Source organism: Pezoporus occidentalis, unplaced genomic scaffold, assembly GCF_034315485.1.
Source record: "Pezoporus occidentalis ecotype Australia unplaced genomic scaffold, CSIRO_AGI_Poc_V1 ctg21, whole genome shotgun sequence".
NCBI lineage: Eukaryota > Metazoa > Chordata > Aves > Psittaciformes > Psittacidae > Pezoporus > Pezoporus occidentalis.
The window spans coordinates 4107458-4134600 of record NW_026913964.1 but is presented as its reverse complement, the minus strand read 5'-3'; the positions used below and the strand labels follow the sequence as shown (position 1 = coordinate 4134600).

Here is a 27143-nt window from a genome sequence, read left to right as displayed (position 1 = left end):
TGTTTATTTTCTTTGCCCACTCTTGCAGTTACCTATCACAAGCAGGAATATGTCTGCTTTGTCACTAAGGAATTTGCATTTGGACTCTTGATTTTAAAAATTCCAAAGCTTTCAAAAAGAGCAGAATTAACAGAATACAGAAAAAATGCAAAGCAAAAGAAAACAAATCCACTCATTTCAGCTTACTTTCCTAGACTTTCCATAATAGTTTAATCCCATAAAATACAAAGTAAAGCCTGCTAGATATAAAAGTGCAAAGCTCCCAATTTAAGGACTAGTTACAACTCATTAAAGTAAGGACACATATAATTTGAAGCATTAGAGTGTATGCTGAAATATAATTAGTGGCTATGAATCAAACCTGGATGGATTAAACTAATTCCTGGAATGCTATTATGGAGAGTACCTTGCGGAGAAAGAATGATCCTTCTGTTTGCACAGCAACTAAACAGCTTCAATTTATTTTAAAAATTGACTTGAATGGAGATAAAGGCCCGGCATTTCAAAATGTGGCCTTCTAAATATAATCAGCCTGAATTATGCCTGTTTCACACTGTGGTACTTGCAACCTGGTTACAGGCAGCAGGGATAAGGCTGCGCTCTGCTTATTTCACTGCTTAATTTATATGGTAATTACCACACCACAGCCAGAATGGAGAGCATCTGCCAAAACTGAAGGCCCCAGAATAATAAAACTGACATGTGCAGTGATATTGTTGAAGTGCTGACTAAGAAACTTCTTTTATCTCCTCTTTAAGCTATAAAATGGTATTCGTGTTATTACTAGCAGGGAATTTTAACAGCCTTGCATTGACAGCAATTATGTAACACACGCACAAAACAATAGAGTTTCACATCACTTAATAAATCCTTGAGCTCTCTTAGCTCCAGATCTCTCACTGGCTGGATTTTATGGTCTGGTAGTTCTATCCGACCTTCAGAACACTGAAGTATACAACCACAAAAGCACTAGAAAACTATTAGAAACAACTGGCTATTCTCCCTGTTAGATCTATTTAATGAAGAGGGCATGATGGATAATCACAGAGGCTAATTAAAAGATTTGCTCACTTACTTTACTCTGCAGCTAAATGTTGCTGTGAACCCCAGGTATTAAAACAAGCCAGATGACAGATATCACTTTTCCTTCTAAGGAAAACTTGTGCTAAATAAAAAAAAAAAATAAATAAATAAAAAATGGGCAGTTCCTATAGCATGTAAAAAGAGAACAAATTTATTTTAATCTTCTATTAATTTTTATGAAAATAAAACCATCAGCATAAAGAATGTGAATTTGCAGTGCTTTTTTTCTGTGCTGATATTATCAATTCACTTTCCAATATTGTGCATTATTTTTTTCATTTTTTAACAACATACTGCACCTGAAACTCCTACCTTCAGTACCAAAGCTTCCTAAACAAATTAGAAACATTCTATTATAAGGGTTTAAAAACCAAATTGACAAATAAGGAAATACGGGTAATTGAAGAATACAAAGAAAAGTTAAAATGTCATTTCCGCATCAGAACTTCTACTGAAAGATTAATTCACATGGCACAAATCCTCCAACCAAACCAAGCAACACTGTTTCACAGAGAATAAACAACGTATCAAAATTGTTCATACAATAACTTCAAACACCAAGAATTCAGGTTTTTTACTATTTACAACTGGAAGGACATTTGAACAATGGCTGTTTGCACAAATCCATCATGCACCACTTATTTCTCTCCACGGTTTATAACTATACTCCTGATCTACTCACACATTACACTCTATGTGCATCATTCATGAAGAGTTTTATTAATATATGCATATTATTTCTAATCTTTCTCCACAAATCCATCCATATTCTCTATATACTACATGACTTCTGTAATTTCTTGAATTCACATAATTCCAGTTTATTTTTATTATATAAGCTCAAGTTAAAGACATGCCTTTGAAAAAATGCTATGAGTCCATTACCACACCATACTTGAAACTACTCTTATAAACACAATGCCTTCCTTTGTATAATTACCAAATAGGTCACTATTCTTTTACTGTTTTATCACACTAATAATTGTTAGCTGCTTACTAATATCACCTTGAAGTCACTTTCCTCACAACTGCTTTCTAGCTTTGTCTCTAAAAATTTGAGGAAGAAAAACATTTGTCATTATTTACATGGGATTCCATTTCCCCAATTATCTTAAATGAAAAATTAGTACAAGATATCGCATGAGTGACAATTCTAGCAGTAAACAACTCTACTTTCACCATCATACAGGTACGTCTGTTAAATATATGATAAAACAAAAACCTTTTAGTGCACTATATTTATATGCAAATCTTCTTATCCTAAGATAGGAATCTTTGGGTTTAGAGTTCTTTGGGGTTTTTTTTGTTGAATTTTTTTTTTTTTAATAGAAAGAGCACTAACTGAAAAAAAACTGCACTGGCAAAAGCTTCTTCAAGAAGAAGATTCTATGAATTTGAGAAAGTAATACACATGGCTTCAGTAAGAATGGTAAAGTCCTTTATGCTCCTCCTCACAAACCAGGAGCTTTGAGCTTCCATTACACTTAAGCCAATAGCAGAGGACAGGCACAAAATGTTTGTTTCCTGTAGAATAAAGACTCCCTGCTGTGAGACACCACTTTTCCTTGAGAAGTCTTTGAAGGAAAGCTTTGATTTACAGAAAGAAAAGCAGCTAGGAAGAAAAAAGGTCTGCTACAACCACATGTCCATGTTTGTATAAGCACTTATCCAGTTTCAATCTTCTTTTCATGAACATCCCAGAAAGTGAAACTATTCAGATTATTTAGTTGAATATTCTTAGCAACAAATATTGTTTAGTGTTCGATACATATATATACATACCACAGTATTATTACACGACTTTACAATAAGGCATTAGAGAAGATAAATTCACTCAGAAGACCATCAATAGCGAGGTAGAATATATGACCAAAATTAGGTACAGTGACAAGATCCCACCTGAAAGGGATGGGGGGTCACATCCTGCTAGGATATTTAAGATGTTTTTGGCCTAGGAGCCTGATGTGAATGTCAAAGGTTTTGGTGTAGTTTACAAGAATATCACCACCCTACACATCTGCTATGTGTTTTTTGTCCTTTGCTTTTAGAGATGCTGTTTGATTACCCATCCATCCTAGCCTAACAAGTTAAGGTGTCTCAAGAAGAGATTAAAGATCTACCACACAATCTGTACATGCAGACATACACGTATAAGATAAATTTACAAAGGATTTCTATGCTGACATGTATCGAAGACTCTAAATTACACAGCTGTCAAGCCTAAAAACGAAAGATGCACTTGTATGTTACTTATCAAAAGGTCAAGACATTAATACTCACCCCACAAAGGATAAACTACACTTAAGCACATGCTGCAGAAGGCTTCTTCCACAGCAGCCCTGCTGTTTTCCTTCTCCCATTTTGGATGAGGTATCTTAGGGCAAAATAGAAACACAGACTTCCACTACAACTCTTGCAGGCTTTTTTCCTGACTACTTCTCTAGTGCACAGAGTGCAAGCAGGCCAACAAAAACAAGGCTTCTTTCCTACAGAGATTGAAGTGTTAACTGGCAGCAAGGAATAAGGAGCTCCTAAGTTTGCCAACAGAGATGTGTAACAACAAATAAACACTTTTTCCTTGCTTCAAAAGGACATGCATGCTTCAATGATGAAAATCGTATGCTGTGGACACCTGTACTAACCAGAGAAATTGCTAGTTATTTTAATTCACTGCAGCTATAAATCATAGTCATTGCATTGAAATGTGATGCCAGGTTGTGTACAGAAACAGTGAGAGACAGGAGAAAAGAAAATCCCAACAAACCTGTAAGCATATCCATACAAAAGCCACATACGTCGAGGTAGTCAAGTATCAAAACACCACTAAAACTCCATTGACCAATGTGCTTGACATTCTTAAACTAGAAATACGATCCTCATCAATTCACTAAAAAGTGTTCTGAAAAGGCTTTAGACATGAGGGAAGCAGAGCAATATACTACTTTTTGAAAATGCAACTGGGTGATGAAGGGCACTGTCCTGCTTTGAAGGCACGTATTTATCTCAACAATGAACTAAGGATGACAGCTTAAAGGGAGAGAAGAAGGGATGAAAAACAGACTTGCAAGTGGATACATGTAACCTAGTTTAGACATGATTGTGGGAGAGGTCAGGAGGCAAATAAACTGTTCGGGTAGTAAAAAATGTATAATGTTATATTTGTTGAGGTCAGAGAGTTCACAGGGTGTGATAAAGTATATACTGCAGGAATAATATAAGCATAGAAGCATATTCATTCTCATGAATTCTGTTATCATCTAAGTCAAAATATACTTCCTATAAGGATCTCTTCAATGGTGTCAAATGTCATTTATGAAAAAAGCTAATTCAGAAAGTGCAGTTACATTCAAATCATGTTAGAGACACAAGATGGAAGGAGATTGACCAATGACTTTAAATACCACTATATGAATTTAGAGATAGATGGGTAGTTAGTTTATTATTTTAAGATAAACTACCATAATATATAGGAGAAAAAAGGATAAGAACGCTCAACTCTACAGAAGAAAATGAGATCATATGCAAGATACTGGGAAAGAGAATGAGAACAACTACTACAGTGGTTAGAGAGACACAACACACACACAAAAAAATAATAAAAAAAAAAAGACAAAAGGTTGCCTTTGTTCAAAATCATCTGAGACAAGTACAAAAAGGGAGATGCTTCTCAATTTTCTCCTACACATTCTGGGGGAAACGACTAGCAGTCATCATCTTAACAGGAAACTACATTCTGGGAGACAGAGGATAGGTACATTGAATGGTCAGAGAATTCATTATGTTTAAAACGGGTCTCACTGCAGGTATCACATTTCAGCAAATGACTTCTCATACACAGTATCAATGCAGAACTAATTCTTGTGATGCAAGTTGGCAACGTTTCTAACCATCATATGGATGTAGTTCAATTTAACTGGCTCCAGCATATATGTAAATATCATCTTAATAATTTTTATATAAACTAGAAGCATCATTAAAACTTTAACTGATTAATATTTTAATATAATTTAGTACTAAAAATTTAAGTTATACAAAATTTATATTGTCTTACTACAATTTTTAGTTTTCAAGTTATTTATTATAAATACTTATAGCAGCTATTTCATTCTTGTCCACCGTCCTGTGAAAAATAATCAACAGGAAATATATTTTAATCATATGAGAGCAATATTTAAACTACCAATCTGCTATTTATCTTATTTCTCTCTTTATGTGTGTAGTAGCTTAAAAGATTCTAAATAGTTTCTTAAATGAAGAAAATAAGGTTTTCACACTAATATTTTCTCCCAGGTAGAAATGATACCACATTTCATTCTGAAACACCTTTGTACAATCACATAATGAGAACAAATTCTTGTAGAACTTGAATAAACAAGATCTGTTTGAAGCTTGGTAACAGTTTGGCAAGTGAATTTAGGAACTTGTCAATATCTTCTGAAGGAAAAACATAACAAGTGGTACACCTCAACCTTATTTAGAAGAGTTGTCCTTTTTTGCTCTATTTGGTGCAATTAAATATGTGTTACAAAAATGTCTAATTAAACAAGTTCTACTGTTGTGGACCTATACACATATGCTTATTCAGAAACAGACATGACATTGTGTGAATTGATATAAAGATGTTTGCTATTTATATGTTACCACACAGCATGTCAGAAAAACCTAGAAAGACTAACAGTGAACAAAATAAAAAAATATGCCTATGTTCCTGTGTTCAGAAGTATTAGTAATTAATTTCTGCAGACACTGTAATTTAAAACCATGTTAAATGATTATTTAGTTCAAAAATTACCCTCTAAATACATGGTAGGACTTTATTTTGTCCTTCTCTTTAAAGGGAAAAAAGACTTGTAGTAGAAGCCAGGAACAAATTACTCTCCTTTTCTCAAAGTTGTCCAATAGAGACTCAGGATCAGGTGCATTGAATTCAATTGGTTTCAGGGAAAAAGCTGTTAGTTTGTTGTTGTATAACAACAAATCCCCTCATTATTCTGATGTAGGGTAAAGCATGAAATGGTTGCAAGACTTCCTGCAGCACTAAAAAATAATGAATTTAATCCTGATCGGTTTTTCCCCCACAGACAGACATTATCCTGTATCAAGAAGAACCATGCCTTTTGCTCCTGCAGGTAATCAAAGTTCTTGACAGCATCGATATATTTACTATTTTAGTTCCGCATCATCCACAGCAATTGGTCACCTTCCTGCAAAGTTCAGATATTCAGATAACAGAATATGTGTATTTTCATATTATTTGATATTTTAAAAGATCTCAATAATTGACAATCACATACTGCATTTGGCAACTAGATTGCATAAACTTGTGAAAAAATAATTCCTAGAGATGTATGGACATTTGAAGATCAATTTAAGACTAGGCAAACGAGATTTAGCTTGTATTTTAAAAGTATTTAGTGCAAGTAAGCAGACTTTTTTTTTAAAGTAGATATCAGTATCTCAGTTGTTCTAAGAGATAACACTATTTATACATATGTATACACACAATCAAATGTGTACATGTTCAATGTGTATTTTCAATATATTTTTTATATATATATATTTATACATTTAACCAAAACCCCAAAACAGGCACTTGTGACTAGGAAGGCAAAATTAGTTTCCAGTGTAAGACATTTGAAATAGATAAACATACCTAGCAAAGGTGAAACTATCTTACTTAACAGCTTGCTTTGATGTGCTTTTGAACCTACTGTCTGCCACAAAGCAATACAACGCATCATCAAGCATGCAACTGGATTATCACAAATGGTCAACTAGTAGAAGCCGCAATTGAAAAATAACTACATTTACTATACTTTCTACATAAAATTCTTTTCATTAATGCTCAGCAACACGCATTTGGCGGCTCAACTTTTTTTTTTTTTGAAGCAGCAGTTAACAATGCAATTCACAAAACAAAGATAAGCTCAATGGTTTCCAGGAAACTGAAAGATGAAAGAATGTGCAGAGAGTCAGCCATGGCTTCAAGTGAAGAACAAGTGAACTAAGGTCAAGCTAAAACCTAAAAGAAATTCTGCAAGGGCCCAGAAACCATGGTACAGACACATTTCAGTTGGATTGAAATTTCACAATGTGTTTCAACAATGCATACAATACATTCTTTGGTATATTAATTCACTGCAGACAATTTTTACCCCCCTAAACCCCCCCTCTGCCCTCCCCCCCCCCGAAAAAAAAAGGGTGGGGGGAGACGCAGATTCTAAAGCCCTTAGATCCATTACTTCAAGCATAATATTTAGCAACTTTCTTGGGTTTATATCAATTTTAAAGTATGTTAGAGTCTTCTCTTCCAGCCTTGTTTTGTGTGCTTAGTCCCAGACTTAGCTGAAACCATGAAGCCTTACAGCATATATAAGGTAAAGGGTAGTGGAAGAATCCATAAATTTTACAATTTCAGAAGCCAGCACCTACTAAGTAGCCTGCTCCAGAAGTATGATGAGTGCATTCTTCCTGCTTAAAGAGAAGGTCAGAGTAAAGCTAACATTATACAAATCCATTCCAAAAAAATCATTTTGTACTAGCAGAAGAAATACAAAATTCTATTGTTCAAAAAATAATTATTAATAAAGTTACCTTTATACCTACTGCAAGTTACTCCCTAACACAGAGCTAAATTCTGCTTAGTTAAACTATCCATAATTTCCATCCAGGAAACAAAACCAAGCAAACAAATGAAATAACAAAAAGAAAATATTTCATCAAGGGATTTTTTTTTTTTAAGTATATTTTTAAAATAAGTCAACCCTGAGACATTAAACTTGTAAAATATTTAATTTTAAAATTATAAAGCCCATTATAACCTTGCATTCAGAAATAACATTCCTAACTCCTGACAAATCCTCCTCTACTCAGAGCAGAGAATTTATTTCCAATTTTACATAGTGAATTACAGTGGTTTAAGAAAAAGTAAAGGAGAAATTTAGATGCAATGTGAATTTTAGAAACCTTAATTTTAAATAGAGAATTTAAGTAACTAAGCTAGAAAAATAACTGAACATAAAAAGCTGCAAAACTGGAATCTTGCCAAAACCAAGAGGTAGTCTCTTACAAATTGTATTTTATATCACAGAAATTACATCTTCACCAGTAATAACAGCCCTTAAAAGCATGCCAAGGCTTTCCTCCTCTGACATCCGGTGAACAGTGCCACCTATTGAATAACAGACGGTATTTCCAGAAATCATCACATTATTCTGGAAGCATGGAATATGCATTCTCCCCCTTCAATCCAAGCATTCAGTTTAAGTTTTTATCACAGTTTCCTGACAGACAGCAGTTTTGCTGCTAACATTGTTACAGAATTGATGGCCAAAATATTACTTTGTTTATATAAACAAGGCACCCAATCCACAGTGCACAAGTCTTTTCATTTTTAGACATCCCCACACCAAATAAGAAAAAAACTTTATTCAATTATGTAGGTCACATACATATATAAGGAAGGAGATAGCACACTGTTTTGTCCAAACTTCTCTAGTAACAACTGTATTTTCCAGAAATAAGATTAGAGAGTATCAAGGCAAAAAAAAACAACCAACCAAACAAACAAAAAAAAAAAGTAGTATTTTCTGACAGCTGTTCTTTGTTCACACAAAAGAAGTGGACATTTTCTGTATATTTTACTCTACTGTTAGAAGGAAAAGCCTACTTTCATTCAGAGTTGAATACTTCATTATTTACACTGCCAACCAAAGTATCTCACAGAGAACCTAATAAACAAATATCTCGCCTCTATACGCTGTGATCTCAGAGTCATGCTACAGAGAGCAGCTGCTAAGAAGACACAGTATGTTCCCCTGAAGAAGCCTTACCAGGTGCTGCATAGCACACAGCAATGCTAGTCTGACCATGAGTTACACGTTGGTACAGGCAACATACTATAAATTAACATTACAGTGTATTGATTTAGAGTTCTAAATATACACAGTCTAGCCAAGGAAAAAATGTTGTAAGAGTAATGTAATACCAAACAATACTGCTATAATGCAACTGAGACTTGGAACTGACCCATTTATACACAAAATATTTGAATGAGTCAGCAGCCCACTGCATTTCCCAGGCCTGCTACAGACTATCATACAGTTCCCAGACGCACTTCCTCAGATTGTGTTTGCCTCATCAACAAGGTCAGTAGTGAAAAAAAGCAATACAAAGGTCAGTGACTAGGTAAAGATTACAGTATGCAGGCTTATTTTATCTGTTTACCCATTAACCCATTCAATACATTGAAGTTGCACAGAATTCCTATATTTATTTTCCTCCTATCTTTTAACTGTTTAGTATAATAGAGCACTGTATTAAAATGAAGTTCTAATATCGTTTTGGTACTGCAAACAGGTATGAGCCAAATATGCCTTATTGTAGTCACATGCACACATGAACAGCCTCTAAAGCAAACACTGTCTCCTTGTCTGAAACCTTTTTCTCCGTACTCCATAAATACTCCATAACAGCTCTGTATTTCCAGCACTGACAGCATAAATGTTGCATAAGTAGATAGCGGCTGAAGTTTTTGCAACTGCAGCAGCAGTGTTATCTGTAACTGAGATTATGCTACTGTGGTTATGCTGCTATCTGAACCACAAAGCTTTTGATTTGCACTGGAGATGCCTGTTTCAGGGCAATAAAAGAGAACAGGAACACTATTTGTCCTAATATTGATTACTGCAGAAGGTAAACCTACTCCTAAATAAAGACATCCACAAGCCAAAGGTAGACTACATGGATTTTTGGTCTGGCATAACAAATTCATATTTATGATGACCACTAGATGGACTGCTCAGTGGATAAAGAACTGGCTGGATGGCCGCACACAAAGAGCTGTGGTCAATAGCTCAGTGTCCAACCGGAGACCAGTAATGAGTGGTGTCCCTCAGGAATCAGAGTTGGGACCGGTCTTGTTCAACATCTTTGTTGGCGACATGGACAGTGGGATTGAGTGCGCCCTCAGCAAGTTTGCCGATGACACCAAGCTGTGTGGTTCGGTTGATAGCCTGGAGGGAAGGAATGCCATCCAGAGGGACCTTGACACATTGTGAGGTGGGCTGATGCCAACCTCATGAGGTTTAACCATGCCAAGTGCAAGGTCCAACATCTGGGTTGGAGCAATCCCAGGCACAGCTACGGGTTGGGCAGAGAAGAGATTCAGAGCAGCCCTGCGGAGAAGGACTTGGGGGTGTGGGTTGATGAGAAAATGAACATGAGCCGGCTTCAGTGTGTGCTCACAGCCCACAAAGCCAACTGTATCCTGGGCTGCATCAAAAGGAGTGTGACCAGCAGGTCAAAGGAGGTGATCCTGCCCCTCTACTGTGCTCTCGTGAGACCTCACCTGGAGTACTGTGTGCAGTTCTGGTGTCCTCAACATAAAAAGGACATGGAACTGTTGGAACAAGTCCAGAGGAGGGCCACGAGGATGATCAGGGGACTGGAGCACCTCCCGTATGAAGATAGGCTGAGAAAGTTGGAGCTGTTCAGCCTGGAGAAGAGAAGGCTGCGTGGAGACCTCATAGCAGCCTTCCAGTATCTGAAAGGGGCCTATAAGGATGCCGGGGAGGGACTCTTCATTATGGACTGTAGTGAGAGGAGAAGGGGTAATGGGTTCGAACTTAAACGGGGGAAGTTCAGGTTAGATATACAGAAGTTCTTTACTGTAAGGGTGGTGAGGCACTGTAACAAGTTGCCCAAAGAAGTGGTTAATTCTCCATCCCTGGCAGTGTTTAAGGCCAGGTTGTACAGAGTCTTGCCCGGCATGGTCTAGTGTGAGGCATCCCTGCCTATGCCAGGGTGGCTGGAAGTAGATGACCTTAAAGTCATTTCCAACCCTAACTATCCTATGATTTCTCTCCTGTGCTCTTAAGAGGATCTGTGAGAGATCCAACATAAAAATAAATACCAACATCAGCTTTCAGGCCAATCAAATGACAACTGTATCGTCTTAGGACTCTCCTTCCGAATTCATCTGTTTTTTTTTAATGTTGTATATATTTTCTCTCTAATTCTCTTCTGTATAGACTGCTTTGTAGCTCTTTCAGCAGAGACCAAACTGCATATTTACAACGTATATGTGAAAAATAGTTAAAAGTTTTCTGAAGTCCTTGAGGTTCACCTGTCACAAGTTTTTAGCTAAATTTCCTTATAACAATATGAGAGCAATGTAATAAATTATACTCACTGAGAGAGAAAATAATAGAATATATCACTTGAGAGAGGTATATCTGTTTTGTTTTGTCAGTCCTGGCTCTGTGACTTAGAAATGGGCCTATAGGGATGCTGGAGAGGGACTCTTCATTAGAGACTGTAGTGACAGGAGAAGGGGTAATGGGTTAAAACTTAAACAGGGGAAGTTTAGGTTGGATATAAGAAGGAAATCCTTTACTGTTAGGGTGGTGAGGGACTGGAATAGGTTGCCCAGGGAGGTTGTGAATGCTCCATCCCTGGCAGTGTTCAAGGCCAGGTAGGACGAGGCCTTGGGTGATATGATTTAGCGTAAGGTTTCCCTGCCCACAGCAGGGGGGTTGGAACTAGATGATCTTAAGGTCCTTTCCAACCCTAACGACTCTATGATTCTATGATTCTATAATTTCTGCCTACTAGGTTAACAGTAGGATGCTCTTGGATTTGAAATTGTCTGTCCCCTACTCACTTTTACTGAAGTAGTAATAAGGATGAGATGTGACATAGTTCTTTTAAAATAGTAATGATTTTCACTACCATTTCACTTCCATGTTCCTATTTTAAAGGCCCTTGCATCTATGAAATTCATGTATAAAATTAAATGTAAGTTACAAAAATACACTAAATCAATTTAGCAAAACTAAATCACACAATAACTTAATGTATACAACATTACCACCGGATCAGCTCCTTCAGAGAACTCTGAGTTATAAAAGCCATTAAAAAAAAAAAAAAACACACCAACCTTTTAGGATGTATTTATTTATAATTGTTTATGCTATCCCCCTCTGGGGAGAAGAGAGGAGAATCATTTTCTTCACTTTGAAAAACACCATGTTAATGAGAAACATGCATTGCAACTGAAAAATATGTTTCCCAGGTTGGCAAAAATTGAGACATTGCTTCCTTGGGGATTCCTCCAAAGGGAAGTTTGCAGAATTCAATTGTATTTTAAGACACACACAATTATAGACTCCAAAGTTTTCAAACTGAGGGAAAAAAATACAACAGAAATAGAAAACTTACACGATTTCTCTCTAGGGATTTCAGCTGAAGATCTATTTCTTTCAGACGATTTTGTTGATCACGTCGTTCCTTGCTGTCTCGCAGAACCTTTTCACCTGGAACTGCTTCTAAGCTTCTGTTTGCATAAACCAGAGACTCCTGAAAAGAAGAATTGGCAGAAATCAAAGATATGACTTTATATTCCTTCAAATCCAGATAAGTGTTCTTTTCATTCCTATTAGGAAAACATTCAAATGTTTAGAATAATGTGTCAATTTCAAGTTTCACAAATGCATAATGTTTTTATGCACATTTTTAAATGGAATAGCTAAATAACAGACTGGACTTATTTAAATAAAAGTGTTCTTCCCCTTCACATTTTAAGAGGAATTTCTTGATGCTTAAATTCTGCAACCATAAAAATGCACTGAGAATAGGGGAGACTGAATGAGGGGTTCAAAACTTGCTCCTATTAAACATACAGGGATCAGAATCAGGCCTGAAGGGAAAGCAAGAACTGAAAAGAAGTGCCTGTAGGTTTTGTTTACTAGATATCATGATAAATAAGAAAGAATCCTCTCTCTGCGGGTTGGAGTTAGATGCACAACCATTATTAAGGACTTCGGTTACACATTGTCACATCCTTCAGTAGCTTTGGATAGGATTCCGAAGTTTCTCTCAGTCCTGAACACGTTCATTACATGTAATTTAGATTATTAAGAAAGACAAGTATTGGCAAAAACAGAAAAGTTATGTTGTAATTGGAAAAACACTAGGGCATTGTCTTGCAAACCAAATATCCTATAGAAGAACCCAAGGAATCCAAATAATGGCAGAGGATAAAAAAAAAACAATCAAAAAACCACCCAAACCGTTAGTCAATTCAACCCAAAGGAACATGAGCAACCATTTAATGAAAACATACTCTATTCATTCTTTTTCTTAGAAGCAGCTCAAGCAATCTTAATAAACGCACACAAGAAGTTCTCTTAGGCAAGTAGCAGGTCTAAGAGAAACAACCTTTGCAATTTAACGTTCAACAGAAAATTTCCTAACTACATATAAAAAAAAGCAAGCACCTGTAAACAACCTTTTCTAAACATCAAACCAATCCATGAGCTCTAATGTTTAAACCAAACTGGCAGTTGCCTGAAAATAGACTAATTTTAACACAGTATATATCTTTGAATACATACAATCAGCAATAGTTGGCAGTACCACAATGCCAGTAAATTTTCCTGTAACAGAGATATAAACAGCACCATCCGTTAATGACTAGAATCTCTCCAAAGTGGGCTGAAGTTTAGTGTGGAACGCCTAAAGCCAAATTCTTGATATTGAGAGCCTAAAGCTAGGCTTCTAAATACAGCGAGAGGGGGGTTTAATTAAATATGATGCCCAATGGCAAGAAAACTGCATGACTGACATCTATACAAAATATAAAAAACCAAAGGACTTAAACTTGTTTATTAATACACAAAAGAAGGATATGATCTTTATATCTACAATATAAATACAGAGTTAGCAAGGCAGCTCAAAGTATAACTGAAGTTCCTAATATGAGGAACTGGTTTTATATGGCTTTGTTCTTCCAGCGATTTTAATACAAATGAAATTGTTCATAGAAAGGTGGGAAGGAAGATGATGGTATCGTATTTCTTTTTCTTTCTTCTTTTTTTTTTTTAAAGTTATAGCTATTTCTGCAATTACATTTCTAAATCTATTTTGATCTTTGCATATATAGATATATTACCACGTGAGCAGCTAGTGCTCAGCATGGATCAGAGCTGTAGTTTCAATTTGCTTTAAAAATCAATGTTATAAATACACCTATGAGAATATGCTGCAGATCATGGTACTGAGAAGTCACTAAATGCTATACTATACTTCCCAGTATTTTCTTCTGGGGCTTGTATGCATGCACTACAGGTTGGGATTTTTTGTATGAACTCAGCCTTCAAAGAACAGCTCAAACTGCATACAGCATCTCTGAAAATTATGTTGCTGCACTACCAGCTGGATTCAAAAGCTGACAGCGAGAGGAGTTAAAAAGAGTTACTACTTTTCACACACATTTTTGAAAAAAAAGCTGTATGCAGATCTCTGTCTTTCAAATATTTTCAGGCATACATGTTTCATTTTGCAGACAGCTCAGCTACTGCCAGCAGTTATGAGCAACACTTTCAAACTTTAGGAAAACTGTGTATCCTGACTTATTTTTTTCTTTTATTATAGTACCATTTTAAGCCTGGTTGCTTCTCTGGTAAGACATTATTGTTCTATCAAAAGAAATACTTAACTGGGATAAACACAATGACTTTATTCTCCATAAACTTCTCTTGAAAATTGATTTCTGCCATATCACCTAAAGGATTCCTATCAGTGTGCTGGATAAAACCTGGACTATAAGCATTTACAAGAAACCAGAAGTAAAAAGTACTTGTCTCAACATTTCTCCAACATCAATATCCACAACTGACATAATGCTAATTAGATGATAAGGTAAAAAAAAAAAAAAAAAAAATTTAATTTATTCTCTCTCCCTTTCCTCTCTCTGATCGGAATGGTTTTGCACACTTCAAATACATTCTCTTTTACTCCTTTTTTCCAAACTCTGTGTAAGTCAATCTTTGCATAGAAGCCATTCTACACTTCTGAACATTCTGGTAACCAGTTTTCCATTTTTTTTCTGTACTCCTTATGACATCCAGGGATGACAACTGCACAATGGTCCCGCTATATGGTGCGCTACAGATGCGTACAGCAGCACACTGACATTTTCTGTTTCATTCTGTATTCCTTTCATAATTGTTCCTAATTATCTATTTGACATCTGATCACTACAAAGCATTAAGTTGCTGCTTTCATGGAAGTACTTATTACAGTCTCATTTCTCTCAGACATGGATAGTAATGGATCAGAACTCACAACATATAAGCAAAGTTGAAACTTTTCCCCACTTACTAATTTTTTAATAGTTTTCTCAAGATGTCAGAAATAAACATAGGAAGTATTATACCACAGAAAACATCTTATCTGAGCATTTCAGATTCTTCAAAATATTTTATGTTTGATTTATACAGCATGTGTACATAGGGGAACTCAGTTTGAGATTAAAGATCTAAGTATCTTAAAGTAGAAAATAAAACTGTTACACAAGGAAATACGTAAGTACTTAGCAACAGCCAAAGCTGTAACAATTCTAGTGCAAAACAGAAATATCCAGTATTCGAAATGGCTACATTTTTTGTTTCACTCCCTTTTCTCCAAAATTCTAATGTCTACTCTATAGACATTATTAATTCTATAAATGTTTATTGCATAGACATTTATAATTCTATAAAAACAAAATCCCAGCTAATGAAAGATATTAGTGTCATACAATCTTCTTGAGACACAAAAATGCCTGATCAGCCTATTAACCTGCTTCTAACCATGCCCTGAAATAAATATCTATCAAAATCATATTTTTGGTGAAGTACTGGCATATAGGCCATCAAAGAGTTCATTAATTGAAACATTAATTTCAACTATACTCGTTCAAATATCTTCAGAATTTTTATTATTTTGAGTATTTATTTAAACTCTCAACTGTAGTCTACTGCTATAACTGAAAAATGAATATTTTGCTGATAAAAGAAACCAAATCAAGTATGAAAGAACTCCTAAGGGTAACACACAACATTAGTCATCTTCATAGACAATCAAACAGACCGATATTATTGTTTTTCTAAACACCATCTCCATTTCTTTTTATTTTCAGGTAGTTTTCCAGCTTTTCAAGCTGGTAACTTGACTCATCACACACAATCTTGTGTTTCATATTCCCCATCCTACCATTTTCCTGTCTCTTCAAGGATTACATTCAACTTCATATTTTTTAGGAAGGAACAAATTAAACAAGACAGAAGCATTTTTAAATATGTAATTAAGTTGGCACCAGAACAAAGAAATGCTTCAAAGAGAAATGCAGTTTTGATGAGAAGCATTTCCATGTAAAAGAGAACATTAATCATGGAAAAGCATTCTGAATCCATCTGGGCTCATTGCACAAAAAGACAAATCTGTATGCTTCTTCGTAACAGCTCGGTGATGGTACTGAAGGATAATTAAAACCAGTTGTTAAAGATTTCAGAGTCAGATTTCCTATACCCTGCCAAAGTATGTATCAGTGGCAGAGAGAAGCTCTCCCATTGAGCCAGTGGTGTTTGTGTTTTGAAAGTTGTACCTAATGCAATTCTTGGATGGAAAAAAAGAAAAGGTACCACTTTATGATATGCAACTTTAAGCTAATTTTGTTTTAATTATGTCTAAAGTTCTAAATTAAAATCCAAGCAAATTATTTACACACTAACAATTGTTCCAAATGTTCCTCATCACTAATACTCAGATGAAACCCACATCTCATGGAAATCAGAAAGAATTTCAGCACTGATTTTTTGAAGAAAGATTAACGTCACTGAAATCAGTCTCTGATTGGAACTGAAAGTCATGTTCCAAATTAGATTCGTGTCTTCCAACAACTATACTCATGCAAAATAAATTCTGTATGCTCCAGACTTTTTTTTTTTTAAGCTTGGCACCTTAGTTTGAAAAACAAAACTTTAAAAAAAAACAAGCTCCTAAGAAAAAAATATTGCAGAGCATTCTAATTTTCATTCCATAGCATCTGTGCCAACATCTTTATCTAGCAATTAAGTTTTCAGAATTTACCTTGCTTATGGGAGAAGTAGCAATATAATATAAACTGAAACCCTGAATAAAAGAAATTAACAGAAACTTTCCTGAGACTTCAATAATATCAGATTATCGCTATCAGTTTTGAATACCACACATCCGCAGTCTCACAAGGATTTTTGTCTCTCACAGCATTTAGAGAATATGTGCAAGGATGAACAAATAGGGTAATTCCTGCCTATTTAATTTGCTCTGTTACTAAATGTGTCCCAATTCTAACTGGTTTTACAGAGAATAATAGCCTTCCAGTGCCGATAGCTAGTTTACTTCCTCATTTAGTTGCTATCATCAGCCGAAGAAGCAATTGAAAATTTTGTCATTAAACACTTGAAATCAAACCCAACAAGGGGCAGACAACCAGAACTCTTACTGCTTTTGTATTGCATGTGACATTCACATTAACATAGCACAAAGCAAGACCTTCTCCTGGCAAATGTATCATTCACTTAAATTTCTTCAGACCTATTCTAGGTAGGGAGCAGTTGCTTTTGATCAGGTTCCAAAGACATTCAGTACAAAGAAATTTGATATTACTCTGTGACCCACTTATTATTTGAAATCAGAACTGATGTCTCAAGAATACCAAGATTTTTTAAAAGCCATTCATTAAAACTTCCCATTTATAACAGTATTAGGAAATATTGATAGTGATAAACACCACTGTCCTAAAAAGATCACAAGCAGCAACAAACTGTCATTTTTCATGCCTTTTGACAGGAAGCTCTCTAAACTCAAAGTAGTCACTAATTTTTCAGCTACTGCTGCTTCCTGATTTTTTTAAAAAGCAATTACTAATTTAATTTGAAACAGAAGGTGTGGGGAATAAACTCACATAAATAAATTCAGAACTTGAATTGTTATTGCTGTGTATGAAGAGTGACGTTTTACCTACCAAAACAAAAATAACCATAACCAAGAACATAGGACTAATAGGACTAAAGGCGAGACCTGGTATGAAGCTTCCACAGTAAGAAGTCAAGTGATAAGGTGATATGGTGAACTGAAAGCTGCAGACCCAACCCTGAATGCAGGTGGTTCAGGACATTGGTCACTCAAGATTGACCCAGGAGATGACAGTCTTGTTTGGAAACATCCTGAAGGACTAGCCTTTTTTCCAGCCAGATTTGCCTATCCTACATTGCCCTTTTAGTCATCATTGCACTTGTAGTAAGCATGGGTAAAGCCCTTCCCAAATCCTCGTTCGCAAAGCCAAGCCATCAATCAAGCAGCCAAGTTCCTGAATGTTAAGACAACTTTTTTCCCCCCACTTACCATAAAAAAAAAAAAAAAAAAAATTAAAAAAAAGGTAGCTGCTGAAATTCTAGGTAAATATAAACAAATTGATTCATGTCACAATGCCAAATGCAGATTGCTCTGATCAAATCAGGCTTCAGGAAGAACTTAACACTTACTTGCCTGAAGTCTGGATCACAGTGAAACTAAGGCAACCCTCTCCTCTGCTGAGGAGAGCAGCTCTGGACATGCAAAGAAATGGGAATGAAAGCACCTACAGGATTTCGTAGTCAACTAAATAGGCACCTGACAACCAAGACACTTCTGGAACTCGATAGCTGCAGAGTCAGAAGGTTTGCTTCTGGATTTTGTTTTGTTGCATTTTTTTAAATTAGTTTTGCATTTATACAATTAGTGTCCTTCTAAACCCAGTTTTTGAATTATATACCAACTAAAAATACTAACATATCATTTTTTGGTATGATTTCTATAGGTAAAGATTTCACTTCATTCTTTCACACTTATTTTGAGAATAGAAGATACTAAAGAAAAATGCAAAAAATACAAATACAGACACATAATGTATTTTCACTTACATCAGATCTCAACATACACTTCAAACAAGAAATCTGAAATTCTGTAATATACCTGATAAATCTGGCTTGGAAGTTTTGAGTGAGAGCTGGAAATAGCTGAAAAATCCCTATGAGATAATAGCGCTTGAAGCTTAATGTCTATCTCTTTTAGGTCATGAAGTTCCATCAGGTCAGGTATGTACCCTTCTCCTGGTGCTTGCCAGCCAGATGATACATCCTCCTATCGAAAGATACAGAAAACATTTAATCATCATTCCCAAAGACTTGAAAGGCAGTTACACATCAAGTGTATTTATTTTTCAAATCAACCATACTAAGAATAAAACATAAGTTTTCATACATTTTAGTATATAGCTGAAACCTGCCAAATATTCATGTTCTTAGCGCTCAAAAGCAGATATAGAGGCATACATTTTTTCACCTTTAGATATAACCAAGCAGCAAATTAAAACGGACTTAAGAATTAAATATATTTAATTTTTAGAAAGCATATGCACTTAAATGCATTGTTCAAATGTAATAGGAAAACAGACTTCTGCTGTTTAGGTTTACACAACCTTATTTACTTATTTCTGTGAAAGTCGAAAGCCTGCATCTTCACTAAATAGCCACTCTAAAAGCCCTGAAATAAAACTGCTTAAAAGCAAATGTTTTGCCTCCATGCCAGCTAGCCACAAAGCAATCAGACAGTTCCCAATTTCCTCATCTGTTCTTCTGAAGGTTATATGACTCCCTTGATCAAGTTCTTGCACAGTCAAGAAAGGCATTTGGATAGTGAACCCCTTTTTCTGAAGGATGCACCTCACTTTATAGCCTCTTAGCCAAGTCAGTTGAATCTTTAAAATAGTCTCACATCATGCCATTCCTATCATAGCTCCCTTCCATGGATGCAAACTCTTCCCTTGTTGCAGTTTCTGTATTTGTTCAACATAGCAGTCTCAACTTCCCTTTGAAGGAATAATTGCTTGACATGGTCTAACTTGCATATAGATCATGTTGTCCACTGCTGCACAGCAAGCATCACTGTCTGATGCCCACATGAAAATCAACTTAAGAGTGCTGCGCTTCTTTGCAAAATAGTGCACAGAATAGGGATGAAGACAAAAGCATCTGGCACATGTGGTTCCACCAGTCCTAAGATAGAAAACACAAAGAACATGCTGCTATAAGCTCACATTTTCCAATGCTAATACTGAAGTGGAGAAGCACAGCCCTCAAATTGCACCAGGATTGTCTTCAACATCATCCTGAATTACTTTTGTTACACCTTGCATCTCAGCACTCCTTGTCTGCACACTTATTCTTGAGACACCATATTACAGCTTAAATCCAAGGAACTGTACAGATAGTTGACCATACAGCCAACTTGAGACATCAACTATCTTTTGCTTCTAAAAAAGACAAATCCAAGTCAAAACCAGGCTTGGAATGAAACTGCAGATATTGATGCCATGGCAGAAACCACCTGGAGCCAAATCTCAAAATGAGGGTGTGAGATCCAATACAAAACTTGCAATGTATCACCAAAGAAGAAAATTGGCCATCCACAGGAAAGCAAAGGCACTGCTCTGAGGTGAGTAGCTGCCACCTTTCTAGAGCCCCAGTATGTTATCACAAGAAACACTGGGAGAGACAAAAAACAGTTCTTTTACTGTTTGTGATTTATGTGGCTTTTTCCTCTTGATTGCAGTTAACAGCTGACTAACAAATATGTATATGTGCTCCTAGTACAGACAGTTGCATATTATAAATAAGCTTGGCCCTCTTAACTCAAATGAGCTCATGTTCATAAAGAGATGCAGGTTCCCCACAGCAACCTGGCACTCCAGTCTCATACTCAGGGAAGTAAGTCTGCACAACCATCATTCAGTGGGAAGGACGTTAGCAGATTATGTCTCTGTCCTGAGCACAAAGAAGAGTTCGTTTTCCTAACAGAAGAGGGCCAACTTCCCCTAAGACTTCAAATTCTGTCTTGCAAAGGATTAATGTCCACCACTCCTTTACACCTTCCAGATTAGTCCTCTGGCTATTTAAGCAGTAGTGTCCACAGAAAAGGAGGAGACACCAGCTTCCAATTATGATACCACTACTATGAGGTCACCTCTGGTTCATCCCCATTATCGTAAAGGATATTAGTTACAAAAAGAAAAAAGAATGCCCCAACACCAGTCACAAGTTATCTCCATGCCACGTAAAATTTAAAAGATAATTAAAAAGAAGACAGAGTCATCTCTTCTGTGAAACAAAATCAGTTCTTCTAATGCTTTCTCATACAAGTATGACAACACAAGTAGTAAGCCTGACTGGACATGACCTGACTCCAGAAGAGCCATGCAGAAATATCTCTAGAAGCTTGCCAGCTTTGTCGAAGCATCTGTTCAGGTGAGACAGTGACCATCATAGGTAACCAATGTGGTACTACACTGATGTCATGTTAACCACCCCTAATCCAACATTGAAGGGCACAGTGCAAACACACAGAAATGACTCTACAGGAGTCAGTCAAGCTGCACCTGGGCTCACTAGCTACAGCTCAGTTTGCATCCCATGCCATCATATCCCAGTGCTCCAAGTAACCAAATTACTCTATTAGTCACTTTATTCCAGAGTTAAATGGACTCACACACTCTCTTCTGTATTTGCAAGATAGCTTTGCCTGGAAAATAAACTTCTGTCCTGCCAATGTTTCCTGTGTATTAACTCAGAACAATACTTTTATAACAGCACAGTCAGCACTTATTACTTGTGGAACATCTGAAACAAACTATACCCCTGCAGCTTTGAAAATTAGATTAGCATGAATATGTACTTCTAAAGTATTTTAAATACTCATAAAACACTTTTTAAAAAAAGTGAGAAATACTGCTTGGATATTTGACATATTTAGTAGTCCAAGTCAAATTAAGTTGATTTAACCTGATTCACATTACACTATACAGAGGAATTCATACAGCATAGCCAGATCTGCCTTGATTGATAACCTCCAAAACACTACTTTAGCCAGCGTGGTTGCATCAGTTTTGTAAAAGTTAGTAAGAAATAAGATGAAAGTAGCCATCAGCTGGACAGTTACCTGGACCCGCTTGAAGCGGTCTAGATTACTCATTACCTGATAATTTCCTCATGATCTTTGCTATAGAGCAGCTACAGGAAATGCCTCACCCATAATAAAATTCAAATGTGAGACACAACAAATTCATCTCCAGACTAGACACGTTTAAGTAACTAAACCTTTCTTTTATTGTACTTTGGTTTTCGATTTAGGAGCTGTTTTCTTTGAAGAGATGATCGAGTACAGACTAGACTAACCCATAAATTACCTTTCCCATTCTTGTCCATTGGTCAAGAAGATACAGCAACACACATCCTGTGATCTATTTAATATCTGATATAAATAGTAAAACCTCTATAGTTTTATATCCTCGCACTGAAACACGTCCTTGATGAGGAAAGAACAGCCACAATGCTCTCCCTACGGTTTCTTCCTATTAGACTGCATGAAGTACTGTTACAGCTGAACAGTCTGTCACCCTTACGCAGGATTCTAATGCCAATCCTGCTGCAAGCAGATCTTTTCCAAATGCACAGACAAAAGATTAACTAAATTATGATCAAGTGAGCTTTAACTTCATTCTTCTAATATGCAACAAATTCAGAAGTACAATAAAAATCAACTCCCCTAACCAGTAGGTGAACATTAGGCCAAAGAGCCTTCCACTGTATTGTTTTGAGTGCTAAACTATGCCAGCTAAACCAAATACCTGTGCAACATCATTAACTGATGAGTATTTTACACACATAAGTAAGTCAATCTGCAACCTCAGCATTCATGTCCAAAAATAAATAAGCTTTCTATGTAAAGTGCAGGAACAAATGTCAGGCCAGCAGGAAGACTGGAATAATTTTACAGAAGTTTTTCATCTCATGAGCATAAGCACTTAGCATGGCTGATAGTTTTAAACCTTTACATACCAATGATCAGCAAAGGTTATGTTTCTGTGCTTCTACATTATCTTACTAACTGTGAATGAACAGTTACTGTTAAAGTACTGCACATTATATAATCTTAGTCATTTGACCATCAGGTTTTCCTGACTTACACAGACTCCTTAACGTTATTTGACCCACAAAGCTCTGAAAATGACAAAACACAGTGTATATTTACTAGTTCCCCTAGAGTAAAGGGAAAAATTTTGGACTACAGAGTGAATGAGTTTCAACCTAGAAATCACACTGAAGGTGGGTAAATTACAGATTTGTTTAATGTTCTGAACCATGGGTAAGTTAGTTCTCAATTTCCATTCAGATGAAGAAAATCCTGAGCTCACATCCTTACCCCATATCTGAAACGGTAATTTATGAAGATGGATTTTAGACACATTTTTAAAAACAGTAATGTAGAACATCACCTCTTTGATGTCTTCATCACCTTATTAAAAAATTGTTTTTAAAAAAATACAGGAAGAGACAATTTAAAAAACTAAATTGCATTTGCTTTTTTTCTTTCTTTCACACCTAAGCTGTTATTTAACCTACTGAAAAATAATTTACTCCAGATCACTTTAGCTATATAAATTAAACTGAAACTAGGCTTTGGATATACTTTGTTCATTCTACACAGAGTTCACATCTTTCTTCTTAGGTACTGTGATTCAGTGTATACTTATAAATGCTGTGGAAAAGCTCATAATATTACTATAGACTTAATGTTCATTTAAATGTAAAATGAATTAGAAAGGTCACCGAATTTCTTTACACAACACAAGCATTTTCCCCAATATTTCTTCTTGTTTATTAAAATGCAGGTTTCTTTAACTGTTATATCAAGCTTACATAGTTAGAGGATATTCATTCTATGAAAATACATAACTTTAGCATATTTAATATTATATAATGTTGAAGAGTGCTGTAAGTTCCTAGTATGATTCATTTTTCTACCCAAATTTTATCTTCCCATCCTGACAGCCTTATGATTACTTCTGTGAAACACAGAGCCCCAAACACTCCTTCACTGGGATATTCCCCTCAAAGTAGTATCAGATAAAGGGCATCTCCTAGTAACTACAAGATCAAAAGACTATTTGATGTCTTCACATCACTGGGAATCATTCTGAGGCACAGACTCTCCTAGAACCAGTAACAGTCAAACATTTTTTTACCCTGAAGAGGTTTTCTGAAATGGTTGCTGACCCCTTTACCTGAAACTACAGCACTAGCCACTCAGATTGATAGGCCATAAGTTCACATTTTATGCAGAGAAAATAGGTCATCTTTTTCACCAAGTGTCCTTCTGAGGCTCCTTCCACCCATGTCTAACTTTCAGGTTCTATTGCTTTTCTGAGGCCAGGCATGTCCAAGTGTTAGTAAAATTAACAAAGAAGCCAATGAAAATTCATTCTTGAAGACAAAAGAGCAATTGGATTTGTCCAGCTTTTGTCTCATAGCTCAGTGATTTACTTCATGGTAGGACTAAAACCAAGTCAAATTTAGATTTACCATAAAAATAAGCCAAATAAAGCAGAACAGCACAAATTGCCATACATCAGGACCCTCCAATTCAATTCCATCTTCTGTATCTTTCAGTAGTTCAATTAGCCTTTTTCTTTCTTCCTCAAGCATGAAATGGTTTCCTGAATCCTTTGCTAGCTGAAATATTTAAAAAAAAACATAAACAAACAAAAAACCCAAAAAACTTAGAAGTCCATTAGCTCACACAGCACCAAAACAAAGTGCTTAAACTCTGTGAAATTAACATCCAAATCATGCTTATTCCCATAATAAAAATTATCACTCTGACAGAAAAATCTAGATGCCTACATAAAAACTGATAATCTTATAGTAGTTTTTGACATAGCAGCGGGGTGGATATTTTTTACTAGATGAAAAAGTATCACAGCTACTAGAACTTCATAGGAAAAAAAAAAGCATGAAAATCAAGGCATCTATTTTCTGACAGAAAGAAGTCTTCTGTAAATAACAGTCCCATGCAGGTTATACATCAGCAACCTGCATACCTATTCCTTATCTATGCTTAGGAGCACCTCCTTTAACTTAATAGCAAATGCACTTAACAAAAGTCTTAGGAAATATTTGCCCTCAAAACTAGCTATGTCCAGACACAAACAGAACAATTCAGTTTCCAATACTCTTTAGCAAATACATCGCAGTATTATCCCCACCAACATAAGCATCCAAGATGAGAACTATCTTATAGAATACTCTGCCATAAGCAACACTTTTTAACAGCAAGATTTTTTCATTTATGCCTAATTAGCTTTTAATGTTCCTGACTCAAAATAAAAACAAACAAAAAAACCCCACAAAAACAAAAAACTGGTTCCAGAAGTATTTACACAATATTTTTAGTTAACATTTAACAAAATGTTAATGATTTTATGTGTTAATGCTTACCTCTACATTCTTTTTAATGAAATCCTTTTTATTTTTGACATGCATTTTTTCTGGTTCATTAAGAAATTCATTTATTTCTAATTCACTTGGATAATCTGAAGTTTGAGGAAGAAAAGTTGCTGTGTTATAATTCCTTTTCTGATTCAATGACAGTTGTACTAACAGCAATCCCATCAAATCTTTAACAAAGTGGATAACCAAACTTTTTATATACTGTTTTCATTATTTATATAAACAATATAGCTAATTTAAAACATAATTATTGTCAAAATCTAATCTTATTTTAAGCTTTTATTATATGAGACCATTCAATGTTGCCAAAAATACTTTGGATTTCAAACCTCAAAAATGTTAAACATGGTGGCTTTAAAAGCCACAGCATTCTTTTGAACCCTATCATTGTTTTAGTTTTATCATCCATATGAAACCAGACAATAATTTTTTTGAAAACCACAGAAATATTTGGAGACATATCAAGTACATTTTTTAAAATAAAACAGCTGAAGAACAGATGATATAGTTGATATTATAATACAGCTTATAAAACAATTTTTGTTTTAAAATAAACTTGTTATAGACCTGAAAAGCTATTACAGCCATGATACTCTGACAACATCATATGTATGGTTCTTTCCAACAACAGGGTTCTATCCATCACAATAATTAGAATGCATTCTGTTTTTCAGAGAGTTACCAGTTTTAAAAAAGCAATTCCTTTACAGACAGCAAATATTTATCACATTAAATAACCAGTCTAAGCAAATATAACCCACTTCCATGTCTCAAAAACTGCGTCAAAAGTAGGCATGATACATTTTGCTCTTCTGAGAAGTAGAGATTTGAGAAAGGGGTGTGCTATTTGCCTACAAAAACCCAAAATTAAGATGTTTGATAATAGAAGATAGGTTATGGAAATTTACATGGAAATAACTCTTATTCAGAGTGAATAGATTGCAAGCAAACTCCCAAAGGTATGAAATAAGTTCCCTGCATCCTTTTTTACACACTATGGACACAATGGGTTTCGGAAGCCACTGCTGTTCTGAATATTGGTAATGAAGCCTGTTATTGCTATTCAAGGACACTCCAGCACAACTAGGAAATTATGAAGGTGGAAGTTAAGAGACAAGATTCATTTTAAGGGAGGAATGAAGACACGTGGTACGAAAACAGAGATACCAAAAGCACAGCCCTGCTCCAACCCAGTGTGAAAAAAAAACATTTAATAACACAAAGGTAAAAGTCACATTATAGTAGACTAAGTGATAAAACTGTAAGATAGCTACAGTCCATGTTTAAAAATTGAAACATGCAGTCACATTTGAAAAAGTACAAATATCCTGTTGTCATCAATGGTTCAACCTTCAGGAAGATGTCCTTGTCATCTTAGCCAGTAACCAGGAAGATAGATTCCTTCTGTTTACATAAAATGGTAGTTGACAAAGAAATAAACAATTGCAGCTGACAGAATGGCAGCTGAAGCTATTCTTCTTATGTCACAACACATGTGAGAAGTTACTCAACCATACAAATTTGAATGTCAAATAGGGAAAGAACAGAGGCAGAAAAGCACAATTCCATTTTGAAGTGTTGGACACACTACCCTGCTACCAGAATTTAAAAGCTATACAGGGCACTTAAAACAAGTGATTCCTAGAAGAACCAGCACAGATGTCCGATTTTTGCCAGAAAGTACCTAATCCATAAAAGCAATGCAGCTTCTACAATAATCAGCATAATAAAATATAAAATTAGTTTGTTCGAAGATTTAGGTTTGTCACAACATCTAGATAATTTCTCCTGGGAACAAACAAAAAAAAATAATTAAAAAAAAAACCAGAACAGTTAAAACTGTATAAAGCACCACTCTTAATTTGTAGATAG

At 35.5% G+C, this 27143-nt stretch overlaps 1 protein-coding gene across 2 annotated transcripts in view; it reads right to left on the bottom strand.

The window, feature by feature from the left end:
* Positions 1-27143, bottom strand: part of FSIP1 (fibrous sheath interacting protein 1) — a 78586-nt gene that overhangs the window by 39877 nt on the left and 11566 nt on the right. For both annotated transcript variants that reach the window (XM_062619303.1, XM_062619302.1), the window contains exons 7-10: positions 25260-25354; positions 24390-24494; positions 18901-19065; positions 12304-12441 (exon numbers count right to left, since the gene is read on the bottom strand). In XM_062619303.1, coding sequence (XP_062475287.1) covers positions 12304-12441; positions 18901-19065; positions 24390-24494; positions 25260-25354 — 503 coding nt within the window. The remainder of the gene's footprint in view (positions 1-12303; positions 12442-18900; positions 19066-24389; positions 24495-25259; positions 25355-27143) is intronic.